Below are 17,818 nucleotides of genomic sequence, written 5' to 3'. Positions count from 1 at the left end.
CTCTTGCTGCCTATGGAATGTTAAGTTGACACAAGAGATAATCATTCACTTTTAAAAAAAGATTTGCACTAAAAAAAGCACCCACCTAAATATGTAAAAAAATAAAACAATAGAATAAGGCGTGGGATTTTTTTCCTTTCAAATGTCCTCCTAGAGCTACCAAAAATTTGCATTTATAAAAGAATTGATACAAATACCTCTGGATTAACAAGAAGAGACGTACGAGGACCACTGCTGAGACTTGGCATATGACACTCACTGGATTTGGCTTCTTTTTCACTTGCTTCCTCAGCGGCTGGACTCCCTTCATTGTTAGTTTCTCTGGTGTCTGCAGGGGCGCCTTTTGTAGTTTCTGGGTTGGCCACCTCAGCCTTTTCTCTTTTGTTTCCATTTATTTTTGTCTGAAGATTTGTCCGGTCCTGCTGCCTTTTGCAGCTTTGTTTCAAGTTGCGTGAGCAGGCTTGGCTGACGGCCCCACCATCACCTCTCGATCTCTTCTTTTCCTGCTGCTTCAGTTTTATTGACTGCTTTTGTGCCTTGTGGCAGGGTTTGCCATTTCCGCAACGTGGAGTGTATTTACCTGTAAAGACATTTGCACATCGTGCGTTCTTTCTCATTCTCAGCTTCATTTAAAAACTGATACAGATGAGTTCTGGATACTTCCCATGGCATTTGTCTGACTTGTAGTCACACGTCTTTCTACCGACATTCCCACCTTGTGTCAGAAAATGCCTTCTAACTGATATATTTAGGATTAGCTAATTTCTGTAATCTTTATGCGTACAATAAATGAGCCAATAATGCCAAATAAACAATAAGGCTCAGCAGTAATAAATTCTGGTCCCTTCATCTTTCCTCAGATAGGTCATGCAATTTTTTTTCTTTTCGTTCATCATTAGGGAATCATGGCTTTTAATAGACTAAATGGATTTAAGTTGACTGGAGGATTTATTATAATTTTTAATGTCACAGCTTTGACCAGTGGTAGCATCTTTTAGGCAGATTCCTATGTATTTTTGATGACTTTATCAGTCTTTGAAAGCTGTCTTGCTTCCTGGCACAAGATGATCCAAGCTATCTTGTATATTTCTAGGCTAAGCATTGACTGAGATGTTTCTCCAGGGATTCGTAGCTTCTTTTAGTGAAAAAATAGAAAGACCAAGAACTGGGCGATAGGGTGCAACATGGGGTACCATTGTTCTTAGGTTATTTCAGTATCAAACCTGAAAAAGCTTTCCTTTAAAGTCTGTATTGGTATTTCTGATTCTGTTCTAAAATGACAATGTTCCTACTTAATTTGAGGGATTCTATCATCACAGCACCTTTTCTCTTACACAAGTAAGAATAATTTCTTATTTTCTTTATTTGACTAGGAGTTCCAGGATGCTCACCCAACATCAATGAAGCTCAACACTTCTGTCTGGTTGCTTTTGTTTTGAGTGGGGATCTCAGAGAGGACGTGCATCACAGCTACTTGGTTCCAACCTCGTTCTTCACCCTTCGTTCTCTGTGGCTGTGTAGGTGCCTGTTTGGCAGACGGCAGGTTTCACTTGATTTTGAGTCTGAGGCCGTTGCATCCTCACAGATGCCAGTTCTGCGATCTCAGAAGTGGAGGCTGCAGGTCACTACTCCTTTCTTGGTGCTAATATTCAGGTTTGGAAGAGAGCCCAAGAGCTAGACCAGTCCACTTCGAGAGGATGGAGAGTCTTCATCTGTGGTCCACGATCACCGCACCACTGTTTTTTAACACATCAAAATGCTAGGCTTTCCTTTAAGCGTAAGCTCAACCTTAGACCCCATCTGAGAATTGCTTTGTGCTCAGTGGGGAAAGAGGGGCCTCACGACACTCAGGTGGAGGAAAGAAGACTCATTACCCTTAGGGAGGAGAATCAAAAGAACTTCTGACACTGAACAGAGAAGAGAAAGATGAACCTGTAGTCATTACTTAGCAAAGCCAAGACAGGCTATTTGAAAGAGATGCCTTTGTCAAGACTTTGAAAGGAGGCACAGTGTTTGTGTGGTAAACATCATGGATCTATCATTTTGGGAGACTTTATTCCTTTATTTAACTCTTGGCAAGTAGTACTTTCTTATTAAGAAAGGCAGATTTCTTTCATCAAATGTCATCTACCCGAGGACAGGTCAGGATGGCTCTGGACAGGATCTCTGAGTCCAAAGGAGGTGGGAAGATGATCTGTGAGGTCTCTTCCCTCACCAAGATTCTGCAGACTACACAGTAGCCATCAAACCTCAGAACAAGGAGAAAGGAGAAGAGGGGAAGGTGGGAAGAAACATACCTGATGGGAGAGTCCCTGTCCAAAACCATGGGTGGCTTGGCAACCTCAAAGTCAGGACCATCAGCATTTCACATTTCAGTCCATCTGCATCATTGCCTTCTTGTTGTCATTAATTTTGGTATCTTGTGACCAGAGTTCTTTCAAATGGGACATATTTCCCAAGTTTCCTGTAGGGAACATGAGCCAGAGGAAGCGTGACACCACAAAAAAGTGACTGTGTCCCTGGAGTTCAGGCACTTCCTCCCCCAGGGTTATGTTATGAGTATTCATATGCCAGCAGGGTTTTCCTGCCAATCTGAAGCAACAAGTAACCCCTATCCAAAGGAGCAGCCTGGAACTGTGCTGGGCAAACCGCTGATGCTAGACAAGACCAAGGAGAGAAACGTCTCCATGCTTCGGCCATGTGGTCTTCAAGCCCACTTTCTAGTGCTCAGTGGTTGGAACACGGAAGCCTGTTCCAGGAGAATGTCATTGCTGTAGCCCTTGGGGGCCACTAAAACTCAACTCTACTTTCAGTGGGCACATCTGGATGAACCAGGAAACACAGTCCTATGCTCCTGGATCTCTACTACATTTGGCAATGCAGTCGGGAGGGGCTTTTCAAAGATGAGGGGTCCAATATTACTGCAACATGGCAGACTTTATTCTGACCTTCCTTGAGCAAAATATTGACATGAGCCAAATCTGTTCACGAAATGATTTGTTCACGAAAGCTAGTTCACGTTGCCATTCACTAGAGACAAACTTTGTTTGCCTAATTCTTGCTTGAAAGTAATAAAACCAAATTCTTTTTATAGGATGTGAATCATACTTTTCACTTCTGGAGATCAACCGCACACAACTGGTACAGATTAAAGAGGTGTCACCCTAGACATCGAATATTGTAATTTGCTGCATGGCTTGTATTTAGACTAATTGAAAATAATCTGTGCTTGGTTACAAGCCCACATTTTCCCCTATTCTAGAAACACAGAAGTGATGTCTGCTGAGTAGGAACAGAGTGTACAAAGATTTGCTCCTCACCCCAAGCCAGATCTAACCCAGGTCAAGTGTATACATACCATAACCAAGAGATGACACAATAGGTTATCAGACTTAAACTTGGTTCAAGACAGCATCAATTTCAAATGCTATCAGCGTGGAAAATATTAATTCTCATTTCACAGGCTTCACTTAAACACATCATTATTGGAATTAGTCAACATAGATTATGTGTTATTATATATACCATGTTTACTGTGTTAGCCTCATAAAAACCATATAAAATAGGTATTCCCTATTTTACAGAGTAGGAAATTGAAGCTGAAGAAATTAACACACAGCCTAAGTAAAAGACAGATCTGGAATTCATACAGGAGCTGCCTGATTTTCAAGCTTAGAGTCTTAATTATTATATGATTTCTGTTTCCCTTAAGCCCATGGTAGAAAGGTAGAGAATTCATAAACGCTTATATTTGAAAGAGATCTTAAGTGAGTCATTTAATCTAATTCTCCCCTCCCCCCATGCATAAATTTCTTCTTCAGTATCCCTAAAAGAAAGAACAACCAGACTCTGTTGGATATTTCTAAAACTGGAGCTGCTTATTTTGAGGAATAGTTCATTTCATCACTGGACCACTAGAATGGTTAGACAGATCTGCCTGACTCCAAGATGGGATTGTAAAGACCTTTTTGACCTCTTTCTCCTCTAAAATTCACTAGCAAACAAGAAGAATGAGAAACAGAAATAGAAACTCTAACATCAATGAAACCAGAAGAATTGAATCTGTAAACCCCAAACCACAATGAATGAGAACTAGAACAAAGGCTGTAATGGTAAATGATCCAACAGAACAAATGTGCTTGACAGAAATGGGACTGCACGGCTGCAGGAGAGTGAGAAGCTAGCTAATTTGCCTGGTAGACTCTACAAAGATTAAGGAATTTGAGGTTAATACTCCGAAAGTGGAGATACTATCAAAAGTAGTAATAAGGCAGGATTGTTTGATGACTAATTTTTTGTTGGATTGGTTTTTGTTTTGTTTTGTTTTGTTTTTTTGTGAAGAAGATTAGCCCTGAGCTAACATCTGTTGCCAATCCTCCTCTTTTTGCTGAGGAAGATTGGCCCTGGGCTAACATCTGTGCCTGTCTTCCTCTACTTTATATGTGGGACACCGCCACAGCATGGCTTGACAAGCAGTCCATCGGTCTGCACCCGGGATCCAAACCCACGAACCCCGAGCCACTGAAGCAGAGCGTGCAAACTTACCCACTATGCCACCAGGCTGGCCCCCTGTTTTTGTTGTTTTTTAATTAGGAGAATGAACAGTTAGACTCAAGGATCCACTATTTCACCTCACAAAGTCAAGTAACCTCTCTCCACCTTTTCAGGATATCTGAGGATTTTTCTCTGGAGAAGCTTAACCAGAAAGGCTCCAGACTCAGGGATATGAGGCCCAGAGGATCTTGTCCTCCTCTGAGTGAGGAACACTGATAAAGGGGGAAAGAGGTGAAAGACATGAGTCTCCAGATTTAAAAACCCATTAAGTATCCAACACCATAAATGAATAAAGACCCACATCAAATTTTATCATTGGGAAACTTCAGAATATCAGGGATAAAGAGAATATCCTAAAAAGTTTCCAGAGAGGAAAAAAGAAATAGATCATACAAAGGATCAGGAATTAAAAAAAAATTTTTTTTTTTTTTACTTTTAGTAAAAAGTTTACATCCAGTCAAACTATCAGTCAAGTAAGTATAGGGGTAGCAAAAAGGCACTTGAGACACACAAAGTCTCCCATAAATGCTTTCTCAGGAAGCCAATGGACATGTTTCACTAAGCAAGGAAGTAAACCAAAAAAGAGGAAGAATGGGAATGAGGAAACAGGAGAGAGGTAAAGGGAATTCCCAGGATCACGGCACGGGAAGTGCTAGGACCACAGCTGGGCAGCAGGTGGAGAAAGTCACCAAACCAGACTGGAGAAGGAAGTCAAGCTCTGAGGGTGTTTATATGTGGAGGTAATATCTCCAAGCAAATACTAGAATGTGCAAATTATCTCACAGATTTGATCTTGGGGAAAACAGCTTAGAGAGGCATTTTACAGAGCTCTTGTGCAGTTTGGGAAGACAGAGTATTCTCGAAACTAAGCCAATGAAAAGAAAAGGTAATCATTAACTCCAGGAAAAACAAAAAGTTGCAAAGGAATGCACCTATAACCACAGTGTTCTACCTGATTTAGCAGTGAACTTTATTTCAATAATGAAAACGTAGAATATGAATTAAAAATTGAGATGTAATTTTATTGAGAAATGAGGCCAGGAAAAGGGGGATACATAAATTAAATCTTCATCTATCATGGGAAGACAATAGGTGATGTCAAAAATTGATGAGTTGACAGACAGTAATGTAGGCGCTTTATTTACAAATAAGAAAGTAAGTTAAAGAAGAAATACCTGCAATAGTTCAATATTATTACCTCTGGGGAGCATGACAAGGTTGGAGGAAGGGGTGGAGAGAGGACAAGGGGTTATTTTTTCTTGTGATAAGCTTTTTATTGTCATTTGACTTTTTAACTATTTTCTTTTAATATTTTCATGAAAATTAAAATATTTTCAAAAAAAGATATTTATTCCTTACAGTAGCTCAAAGGTTGATTTTATAATAAAGCACTGAGCTCTATTAATTTGTCTTTCTTATCACCCACTCCAGTTCTTTGGGCCTCTAGCAGGCCACAGATGGATTCTTGGGAGCCACAGGTTTGTGCGTTTGTATTCATTACACTTGTAATTACAAATGTATGAGCTTATTCTGGATTGTCTGGGTAGCTGTCATTTTGGTGTCACCATGTATTTCTGCCATTTTGGTGCCTTCATTATCATATGTGTATAATCGAGTTAGCTCCAAGAGCACTATTTTAATTATGACAGGAAAATGAGTAAGAGCAGTACATGGTGCATTAGTGTCAGAGGAAGTCCAGTTGAGATCGTGGCAGGTCATATGAACGAAACTTATGGAATAATTTGAATAGACCAAGTGTGAAGAAATTGATTCACTTCACAAAGCACATTGTGGAAGAGTGCCATGAACACAAAATGGCCAACAGTCAGCACCGTATTCATGTTACAAGTAGCAATTTGGATTCAGCTAAATATTATCTGTCACATAAAACTAATGTTGTTAATTTGAATTGTATTTATTGGTTTTGTAGGGTTTATTACATAATATTTTTAAAAATTTGTATTGCATAATAACTTAAGCATCAAAAGTTTATACTTATTTTGGTATTAGTACATATTGGTATAAATTATACTATAATAACTCAGTCCAATCATGGTGAGAAATTTCTTTTCTTTAAATTAATTTCAACACTTAGTTATTTTGTTGAAAGAATCTATATATTACCTAAATTTGAGAAGTGCTGACCTACTGTTTGCATTTACTTAGCAATCTGACTGAGTCGGTTTGCTATAATCCAATATGGAATGCCACGTACTTGCGGCCCTCAGCAAGGACTCGTTAACTTGGAAGGAAATGCTTTTTCTCTCACCCATTTTAATTCACCAACTTTATTACCAAATGGTGCAATAAACAGCTTCACTCTCTTCATCACTGGAATTTCTTTATCCTGACCTCTACGTGTTGGGTATACTCATCTATACATAACTTATGCCTACTCTGAACTTGGAGAAAGGGTTGGGAAAATGTTCAGGGGTGGAATATTTTCGTTTCCCCTTGCTACTGTGACAATTTACCACAAATATAGTGGCTTAGAAACAACACAAATTTATTATTTTACAGTGTGGAAGTCAGAAATCCAAAATGAGTTTCACTGGGCTAAAATCACGATGTCGGCAGAACTGCATTTCTTTGGGAAGATCTTGAGAAGAATTCATTTCCTTGCCTTTCCCAGCTTCTAGAAACTTCCCGCATTCCTTGGCTTGTGGCCCCACGTCACTCTGACCTCTTTTGGAGTCATCAACTCTCCTTTTCTGACTCTGACCCTCCTGCTTTCCTCTTTCCTTTATAAGGACCCTTCTGATTACATTCAGCCCACCCGGATAATTCTGGATAATCCCCCCATCTCATGATCCCTTATATCTCTAACTTAATCACACCTGCAAAGTCTCTTTCACCATGTAAAGTAACATATTCACAGGTTCAGGAGACTAGGATGTGGAAATCTTTCAGATAGCATTATTCTGCCTACCACAAGGGGGGTGTCACAATGCCCAGCCTGTCCCAAGAGCAGACACTGATGGAGGAATCTGCTTTGCAAAGTATGGGAACACATTCTCCAGAAACAGAAAGAAAAGGAGAATGGATGCAGGTTAAGAGAAAGAGGCATTTTATGGTGAATGAGGAGGAGGTGCTTTTCCTGGGGAGAATTAAGGAGCAGGTTGAGAGCTTGGAAACAGTGGGAAAGACTTGGAAAAGCTCCCAAGTCTTGGAGGTGGGGAGTCTTGGGTGTGGACGGTGGGAAAGCCTCCAACTAAGGAAGAAAAAGTAGACTGCCTCTCCCAGGGCTTACCTGAGATGGGAAGGCAGTACCTGAGACTAGAAGGCAGTCACCTGAGTAAGACGTGGGATCAGAGGTCCCTCAAGTTACCATGAACGTGAAAATGACACGAAACCCACAGCCTAAATAACCGTCTAAATTTTTATTTCAAATTTTACAAACAAACCAAACAATGACATCAGAATAAAAGTAGTTCTAGCACCTCCTTTTTGTTATGCCATTGTTTTTTGTTTTCCATGATTCCTTTAAGAAACCTGACCCTAATTAGGCTAGCGTAAGAGGGGAAAAAAAGGAGATGAATCAGAAACCACACTGGAAATGAACCAAGAAACAAGAAAAACCGATCTCTGCCCAAAAGAACAACAATGGTGAAAAATCGTGCTAGCAAAGAGGCTGTATACTGAGAGTTTACATTTTCAAAAGGATGAAACATGGGGAGTCTGATAAGATCTATCAGCTGCTCCTCTTTTCTGAGACATTTGCCCAGGAGACTGCTACAGAAGCTTGGGTGTATTTCTCTCTTGCTGTGTCATAGGATGTGCCTCTACCCTCCCCACCCCCTCCCTGCTCTCCTGCGGCCTCGGTGCCTGTGTGTGTGTGTGTGCGTGTGTGTGTGTGTGTGTGTGTGTGTGTGTTTGGTCTCTCTCCCCTGTAAGAACACAGCTGCCCGCCTGTCTCCTGCTGTTGCTGCTGCTTTGACTAGCTTTTTGCTGCCTCTTGCCTCTCCTTTCTCTTTCTGCTCAGCTCCTTGCCTTCTGGTAAGTGTGACAAACACTCCCCCAAGCCCTGTGAGAAGGTGTTGGGTGCGGTTTGTGGTGTTCGAAACTTGCACCTTTGAGATTGCCAGTGAACTGTTGAAGAACTTTCCATTGTTGTATTTATAATTAAACTGTGTTGCTCAGGAAGGGACGTGTGTGTGATAATCTGCTGGGACTGCCCGTACACGTGAAAAATTCTCTCAGAGGACAAAAAAGACAGGCAATAAAGTTTATAGAAGATAAAATTTAGAAATAATTTCTTGCTAAATTAATCAACGTGGAAGGAGACTATTTAAAAGTAACAGAGGTGTTGGATTTTGTTTTTTTCCTCTTGTTGATTTATCTTGAGGCTACTTTTAGGAATTGAGTTGTCCTGTGGTTTATAACAACTCAGTTATTCTATTTTAAAGCAAATGTGGAACATGAGTTTAAAGGATACCCACGGAATTAGTAGAAAAAACATCAATGATTATGGCCTCTGATGAATGAAGAATAGATCAAATACAAACAAAACACTTGCATTTAGACTAATGACACTAAAACTCCTCTAGACAATCAGTTTAAATTCCTTGCTTTGAAGTTTGGTTAACTTTAGATTTTATTTCATCCTAAGAAGCCTCCTAACACTTTAAAACCCACATCCGGATTTAAACCAGTAAATGTTTGCTGTTTTCAATTTGTATTAAAAAGTATTCTCTTCCTTTGATTTTCAAAGATGAAGTGCTAAATGCCAGGGCTCCTTTTAGAAGAGCTTAAAATAACTCCTGGCTGGACAGCAGGTGCCGTGTGTCTCTCTCCGAGTTCAGGGGAGTCGTTAAGTTATATATAGATGAGTGTGCCCAACAAGAAGGTGTCGGGATAAAGAGATTCCAGTGATGGAGACAGTGAAGCTGTCTACTGCATCATTTGATAATAAAGGTGGTGAATTAAGATGGGCGAGAGAAAAAGCACTTCCTTCTAAGTTAATGAGTCCTTGCTGGGGGTCACAAGTGGGTGGCAATGTCTGTATGTTGAGTTTTCTGTTCTTGGTGTTCAAGCATTTGACATCAGCTGCCCTGAGGCTGCGGGGAGGAAGCTGTGCAGTGCACAGAACAGTGTGTTTTTGTTTTCGCTCTCAAGCCACACAGCAGCAAAACCTGTGCATTATGAGAACCCTGTCATATTTTTATGCTGCTAATTAGCAGCATCACCATTAAATATCACTTACAAATGAAACGCACCATAACTTAAAGGCCTAAGCCAAATCTATTACAACCCTAGAAATGGCAATAGCCATAAACTCTAGAACCCTTGACTCAGCTAGTCCCTTATCCCCTATTTCCAAAGAGCCCATATTATATCTGGGTTATTTCCCTAGTTCATTCCCTCCCTGTTCATTAAACATTGCTATTTCTTAAAAATTAACTTATCCTAGGGCTTCTTGACTGAGAAGGGAAGGTTGTAATGTTTTTTTCTAAAAGAAAGTTAGTTTTTATATTGGAACAAAAAATATGTTATAGAAATTCAAGGAATTATTATTATGAGTATCACCATGTTTTCATACTAGTTTGTGTGTTAACTTATATCTTCCCTCATTTTCTGTCTTATTTCAAAAACGATGCTAGTTTGAACCTCAAGAATAGTGTTTTCCTGATTGATAATTACACGTTACTCATCTGGGAAAAGGAAAATACCAGAAAAGCAAGAAAGTATCTCCTGTAACCAGTATAATAATTCATTTACATCAATGTACTCATATTAATCAAACCTTCATTTATAGATTAAAATAGTTTAGGAATGTTATTGTTATGAATGATTTTAGTAAGTTCAATGGATTTTGCATTAAATGTTTTAACTTTGAAAAAAACAACATTTAAAATTTAAACATTTTAAATGTATACATCCATGTACTTCCAATGACTGTAAATCAACATAGAATTATATGAGAATTGCAACACAAATGGGCTATTCTAAGCAAAATGACAAATATGTCCACCAAAAAGACCAACACCAAAGTATGCTAAAAGACCCAATTTGGAAAAATGGCTTCCTACTGTTCCTACCTACTTAATTGCAATATTGATGGTTTGTGAAAGTACATTCACTCTATGTTAGAAACTGTAATTAGTAGGTATCCGTTTGAGGCTATCCTTACCATTTACATTTAACTAGGTTAACTACATAAAACCTGCTGGGCTTCCACTAGATTCTACTCCCGGTATGGAGACGAATCACTCTGTGCCACTCCCGGGGGACCCCCAATCGACACCTCCTGGGGACATTTCATCATTACCCGCTCAAAATGGCCTGGAGAAGCAAGATGATCAGGCTTCCTCAACCCCACTCCCAGCATCAGAGGAGGAGGCAGGTGTGCAGCCCGAGCAGGGAGCTCATGATATCTCTGAAGAGTTGAATCGACAACTGGAAGACATCATCAACACGTACGGGCCTACTGCCAGCACGGCAGGGAAAGGGGGTCCCACCAAGGCCCAGGAGCAGCCTGAGAACCCAGAACCACCTGACAATGAGGATGGGGATGGCGAGGAGGCCACTGAAGAGACGGAGAGAGAACCCGTGGCTTCTGGAGAGCCCCTCACAGCCAAAGAGCCTGCCAGCAGTAAAGAGCAAAAATTGGAAAAGAAAATCCTAAAAGGATTAGGCAAGTAGTTATGTTCTAATATATGACTTTTCTTTGAATTATTCCTAGAAGGGGCACTTCCTCTAGCCTTTACTAGAAGCCACATGTCATATTTGGATTACTACAATAGCTTCCTTCAGGATCTCCCTGCATCTTCTCTTACTGTACTTGTCCCCAGGCGTTTCCCCTAGATAGAGCTAAAGTGAACTTTCAACATGTCACGCACCTACCCTCTGTCCTCAATGGCTTCCCATTGCTCTTAGGACAAAGGCCAGAATTCTTAATACGGTCTTTCAGGCCTTAAGCATCTCTCCAGCTTTGTGTCCCATCACTTTAACCCACAACATCCCCTTCCTGGACACTCTGCCCCTGTCACCACCACCACTACTACAGCCTAACAGCTAGACATTCTGAACTTCTCTTTCAGTTCTTTGAACATGCCATGCTCCATCCCTCACAGGGCCTGGGTCCCTCCTATTTTCTCCACCTAGAAATTCCTGCCCATTCCCCAGTTCAGCCCTTTGGACTCTTAACTCATTTTTCAGCTCACAACTCAAATGGCATCTTTTTAGCCCAACCTTAGATAAAGTCTTCCTGTTTTCTGTTTCTATTGCACCATGCATCTTCCCTTCCTAGTGTCTATCAGCATTTGAGAGTGTGCATTTAATTCTGTGATTATTTGGTTCATGCATGACTTCCCCATCAGCTCTTTTACCTCAAGAGCGGAGACTGTGTATATTTGGATATCACTGGATGCCTGGTGTCTAGAACAGTGGATGGCATATGCTAGATGCTCAATAAACGTTTGTTATTAGGATGAGTGAATGAGTGAATGAATGAAAGGAAAACTGTTTAAAGCAAAGCTAGTGGAATCTGGATTTAAACAAAATATAAATATAGGGATGGTTCTGTATATAAAATGATTGTCAATTAGATCACTTAGTAGTATGTTCCATTACTATATATTCTTTTATTTAACAAAACTTAGGAAATGTATCAATTATAGAATGCCAAAAATTACAGAAAATATTTTTACTCTGGTTAGTTAATTGGTTCAGCAAAATATTCATTAATGTCTAGTCTTCATGAGGCACTGTGCTAGGTGCACAAAGATAAATAAATCTTCAAGACCGTTTGGTTAAGGCACTCTAGGTATGGAGAGAGAAACAAACATGCAAACTAATTGTTACATAGGGCAGTGCGAGAACAGGCACATGAAAATTGTTAGGAGAGCATGGTGGATTGGTTACACCAAAAATGGCTGTGAAAGAGGGTGAGAGAGTTAGTTCTCTAGCTACGAGTGAAAGCATGCTACCGCACACATGAGAGTCCCTCTGTCTTCCTTCCTTGGTGAATTTCCCTGTAGCACTCTCTACAAATGCCACCTCTGTGATACATTCTCTGACATGCCCAGGTAGAGGAAGCATCGCCTTCCTTAGTTCTCCATTAATTTTTCTGCAGTAATCTTTTATTTACATGCCTACTTCCCAAGCTGGATGGAGAATCTATCAAGGGCAGTGACCACGTCTTACTCATTTCTGGAAGACAGTGTGGCAGAGTGAAGGATCACAGGTACTGGAGTGAGAACTGGGTTCAGACTCCAGTAACAGGTTATCTGTAAACCCAAAAGTATGTCTATGCTGACATAGGACATCACTATGATGCTTAAAACCCATTGCTGGCAATACTTGCAAGAAGGGCTGAAAGGCACATTCAAATAGCACACCTGACCTACCCAGCGTAAAGATTAAAATAACCCAACTAATACCAAATTCCAAATCGCAAGATTAGCATCACTCTAGTGTTCTGGAACTCTGGGAAAGAGAATGAAGTTGCTCTGTTTTACAGAGCCATTTTTCCTTCTCTATCAAAAGCATCTCAGCAATATCCCTTTGCATTTGTCATTGTTAAACTTTCCATAAGACAATACAAAATCACATGGCAGAGATGAATGATTTCAAGTGTACCTAACCAGGAAAGTTCTTTTGCTTATCACTCTAAAACTACTTCTATATAGGAATCTGTATGTGTTGTATTGGGGGCATGGATATGAAGAAAGCAGAGGTAAAGTTCAAGATGACCACTACTCTGTCTTCCCTGAATTATTTCAAAATCTATGGTAACCTTATAATTACCAATAATCAAAATATTTTAGAGAAAGAAAAAACTCCACAACTTTAGTTCTGCCACTATCTACAGGTTACCAAATTTCAATTGAATGTGTTTGATCAGAACCAATGTTTGTGTATCAGAGCACCCAGGTGGGTCCACCTAATTACATGTGTGTAAGCTGCTGACCCTTCCTTGGCATTTCTCTGAATACTATCAGCATATTCTTCTAAACACTGTACCATTTCAGCTACGTTATGAATTAAAACAACATTTTTAGGCTAATCAAAATATGACAATATTATTTCAGTTGTCCGCAAGGGACTTGAGCAGCCTTCTTGGCTGTTTATCAATTAAATGACACTGCACCATCGTCTAGACCAATGATTTTCAAACTGAAGTGTGCACTAGAATCAGGTACAGAATTTGTCAAAAATGCTGTTTCCTGAACACAGAATTGGTAGGTCTGGAGTGGGGCCAAGTCACCCCGGGTAATTTTGACATAAACAGCTTTTGGAAGCAACGGTTCTGATGCTTCAGAAAGTGCTTCCTCTACCCTTTTGGAGGAAATATGAAGTGCATCTGTGTTCTTCTTTTAGAACCTATATGGACCTTCAGTAGAATTTTAGTAAGTCATTCAACCTGTACCTGAAGATATAGCCTTAGACTTTGCTCACATACTTGATCAAAGACGAGTCTTTAATTATTGTATGTTTATCAGATAATAGTTGCTTTATTGGTATTTTTGAGATGCTGAAATATTCTGACTCTCTAACCCAAAAGTTTCCACAGTGTCCACTTTGGGCTGTTTGAGATTTCAGACAAAGTTAAAGTTTCCTTATCGCCAAAATTCTCTGACTTTAAATATATACGACAATGAAAATTTCCAGTAGTGATGGGCATAGTTTATAACATTTCTGAAACTTGTTGGACTAAAAGACCCTTCTTTCACTTCTCTGAATATTTGGGAAATGTCTCTACAACCCAAGCAATCAAGACCTCTATCTCCTTTAGAGGCTGCACATCCTCCTGCAATCAACACACTACACACCAGGGCACTTGGGGGAGCATTTTAAAATCTCTTTAGTTGGTAGAGCCACTTTCTCCTTTGCATCTGAACTGAAAGAAACAAAAACAGATTCTGAATTAGACAGCACCATGACACATCCTGTTAACATCTAAAGTATCCCCCTTGCTTCCCACTCCATCCTCCAGGCTCACAAGTGTCTTATTAATCACGTCTCTGCCAATATTCTATGGGCTGCCGAAGCAGCACATAGTCATAAGCACAAAACAATGGTAAAATATAATATACTTTCTGATTTTTAGGTTGAGAACTGATAGAATACCCCGGGAGAAAAACAAAGCCTATCCACAGGTCCATTTTGAGCTCAGACTCCATCTAGTCAACCCATTAATTTTATAGACAGAGAAATTGAAGCCTCGAGTTTAAGTGTTTGCAATAAAGGTTACTCAACTAGTTGACGTGATTGTGAGATTAGTCATAAAGGAAGCAAGGGGCAGAACTGAAGTCACTAATATTGCAGGACAGAAGGCATATAAAAACAATAGAGCTGTTGTTGAGAAGTGTTTACTGTAGCTCAGTTAATGGGTTTGGTCTTTCTAGTTACAGGTGAGTTTCAGTTCTGCCTTCTGAGGGGCATCTTGACTAGGACATTTGTCTTCTGAAATGTCTTCAGCCAGTTACTTACTCTGCCTTAGAATGGTCACTTTCCCAGATGGTCTGCTTCATCCATTCTAGCTTGATTTCTAGTTTCACTCTGAGAGGGACATAATCTATTGCTTTGATACAGGTGCTGAATTTTCTGGAAGAGATGGCAGGAGTCCAGAGGAATTCTGGGGAAAGAGGAGTCAGCAGAGACTAAAAGGTTCATGAGTAGATTCCTAGAGAAGCTAGAACTTAGGCCAGATCCCGAAAGGAGAGGAGGTGTGAGAAAAGGAGATGGAAGGGGAGAGAAAAACATCTAGAGCAAAATGATTTGTTCTCTCTTCTGACCAGAGTCGAGAATGGATGGATCAGCATCTTACTGCTCTTTCTGATATTTTTCTTTTTCATTATAAGATTTTGCTTTATTTTGTTTTCCCAGAATAATCTCTTCATTATTAGACTCTTCAAGTTTTTTCTCTTTAAGAAAGTTTTCTTTATAGTTATAGCCGAGAAATTGCCAGTAGTTTAAACACATCATCAACTGACCTAATAAAAGGTCCAGATCCACCCCTCAACAGAGTGAGAGACCAAACTTCCAAATACACACACCAAGGTCACTAAAATACAAGAGATATAAAATGTTGGCCAATTGGAAAACAATGCGACGAGAAAATACATGAAAGTAGTATTTTCAAAACTGACAGAGTCAATAAAACCAAGAGAAACAAACAAAAACCATAACCAGGAGGGGTCAGAGAATCTTTATAAATTCAAAAAGTGGACAAAAACATTTTAGGAAGACAAATATAACATCCAAACAATGTTAAATCAAGCTAAAAATGATTAAAGCTATTTCAGTCATGGAATCATCAAATCTTAGAGGCTGAACTCAGAATCCATTTAGTCAACCTACTAATTGTATAGACAGGGAAACTGAAGCTCAGAGGGTTTAAAAATCTGTAAAAAAGGGTTACTCAACTAGTTGATGGCAGAGTCAGTTCTAGAACTCACGTTCAGTGTGAATTTAACTCTACTGTCCTTCCTATCCTCTAGGTACATGAATCTTATTTCCCTTAAAAGATATCTATAGATGCTCAGGAACTATTTGTATCACACTCATTATTTTTAAATTATTAGAAAGAAAACAAAATTAACATTAAAATGTGAATCTGGGTCTAATGCTTGAAACACAACATTCACCATCTTTTCCTGCTTTAAGCTTCTGCCACAACCCATGGAAATCAGGAAGGGTGAAGAGAGGGACACGTGTATCTAGGACCAAATTTTAGCCCCAAAGTTCTAAAAGGTAATTTTGGAAGAAAAAAAGCATAGTTTGGAACACTCATTAAATCTACATAATTTATCACCAAGCAGTATAAACAGTTATTACTATGGTAAAGGTTTAAGAAAAATCTTAGTCTACATTTCTATAGCTAATTTCATTGTCTTCACTTAAGGTTTTTAAATTCTTTGATGTAAAAATAATTCCTTTATAATGAATACTCCCTCAGTCTATGACTGTGCCAGTGGCACAGCCATCTGTCACGTGGTTGTTCTTACTGTCCAGGTGGTTCTACTTTCGTGTAGACTTGCTACCAAACTGAGCATTTTGTGGGGTGGAGGCCAGATGCCCACCACGTGACTCCCCAGCTTTAAGACTTCAGGTCTGTCCTTTGCTTTCCTTATGACTAAGCACAATCACATTGCTTTAGAATGACACATTGGGAAGAAGGCAGGTCATCCCCTCCTGATAAAATGTCCCTGAATGAAGTGGATTTTTCCTCTTGTGTCTGACACTATCACCAAATGACCCCATTTCCGTGGAATTGTAATTACAGCTTTTCTTAGAAGATGAGCAAATCTCTTTCTATTCTCCTCTTCCACAGTAACCCCACACAGCACTCTAGCCTAGCAAAACCAATGGAAGTTTACACGCTAAGCCCTCTGATGTCACAAATCTATGGATTCCATACCTGCCTGTTTCCAACTTCTCGGATTTTTTGTTGAAGGGAGAAATCATTTTTGAAGGGTAGTCATGCATCTAAACGTTAATCTAAACAAAATAATAGAATATGAGAGCAGAAAGAGACCTCAATGAGTGTGACGATTAAAAAAAACCCTCTTCTCACAGTTAAAGAAAACAAAAAGGAGAGAAGATACTTAATGTGGAGAGAAAAAGAGACCCACTGGACTCTCTCAAGTGTTTCTATCTCCCCCAAACGAGACCTGTAATAATTTTTTATGTCGGCACTCACACTGAGAGGCATCGTACATTACATGTCACAGGTGCGGGTAAGACCTGTCTTTCATCTAGTCCGTCACTAAATTGTGTTCAGGACAGTGTTCATTTGATTACGTGATACTAGTGTGCACCAGTCAGCTGAGTTTTGTTCCATTATTACCAACATTTACTGAGCACTTGCCATGGGCCAGGGTGCTGGGTCCTGGGCCAAATCTGATCAACGGTACAGTCTCTTGTCTCCACTAGATGACCCTCTAACTCAGGACAGCAGTCTTCATGTGTGCACCTTCCACAGACTGAAGACAAGGATGATGGATGCAAGCCCATTCTTGTGCTGGAGAAAGAACTGGAAGGCACGGTCCCAGTGGGGGTGGGGCAGCTGTGATTATCAGTTTAAAGGCCGCACGTTATGCTGCAGGCTGTAATTGGAGAGCTGGTGGGAACACCACTCACCCCACCTTCTCCCGTCTTAGGCCTTGTCTCTAGTCGGAACTGACTCGCTGGGCAAAGATAGACGGAAACCAGCTGTTAGAATGAGGTCATTTTTTTCAAAAAAAGTTTCCTTTTTTTTCCCTAGGTTCCCCTGGCATCAGAATTCCACATGAGAGTGGAGTGATTTAGGGCAAGTAGA

At 40.0% G+C, this 17,818-nt stretch overlaps 1 protein-coding gene across 1 annotated transcript in view; it reads left to right on the top strand.

The window, feature by feature from the left end:
- The first annotated feature begins 10,749 nt into the window (after positions 1–10,749).
- The window catches only part of TXLNB (taxilin beta), a 40,775-nt gene continuing 33,706 nt past the window's right edge, over positions 10,750–17,818 (top strand). The window contains exon 1 of the mRNA XM_004442095.3: positions 10,750–11,188. Within this exon, the coding sequence (XP_004442152.2) occupies positions 10,750–11,188 (439 nt within the window). The remainder of the gene's footprint in view (positions 11,189–17,818) is intronic.

Source organism: Ceratotherium simum, chromosome 38 (genome assembly GCF_057802395.1).
Source record: "Ceratotherium simum simum isolate JZ-2026a chromosome 38, ASM5780239v1, whole genome shotgun sequence".
In the NCBI taxonomy this organism is placed as follows: domain Eukaryota; kingdom Metazoa; phylum Chordata; class Mammalia; order Perissodactyla; family Rhinocerotidae; genus Ceratotherium; species Ceratotherium simum.
This window is presented reverse-complemented; position numbering and strand designations above follow the sequence as displayed.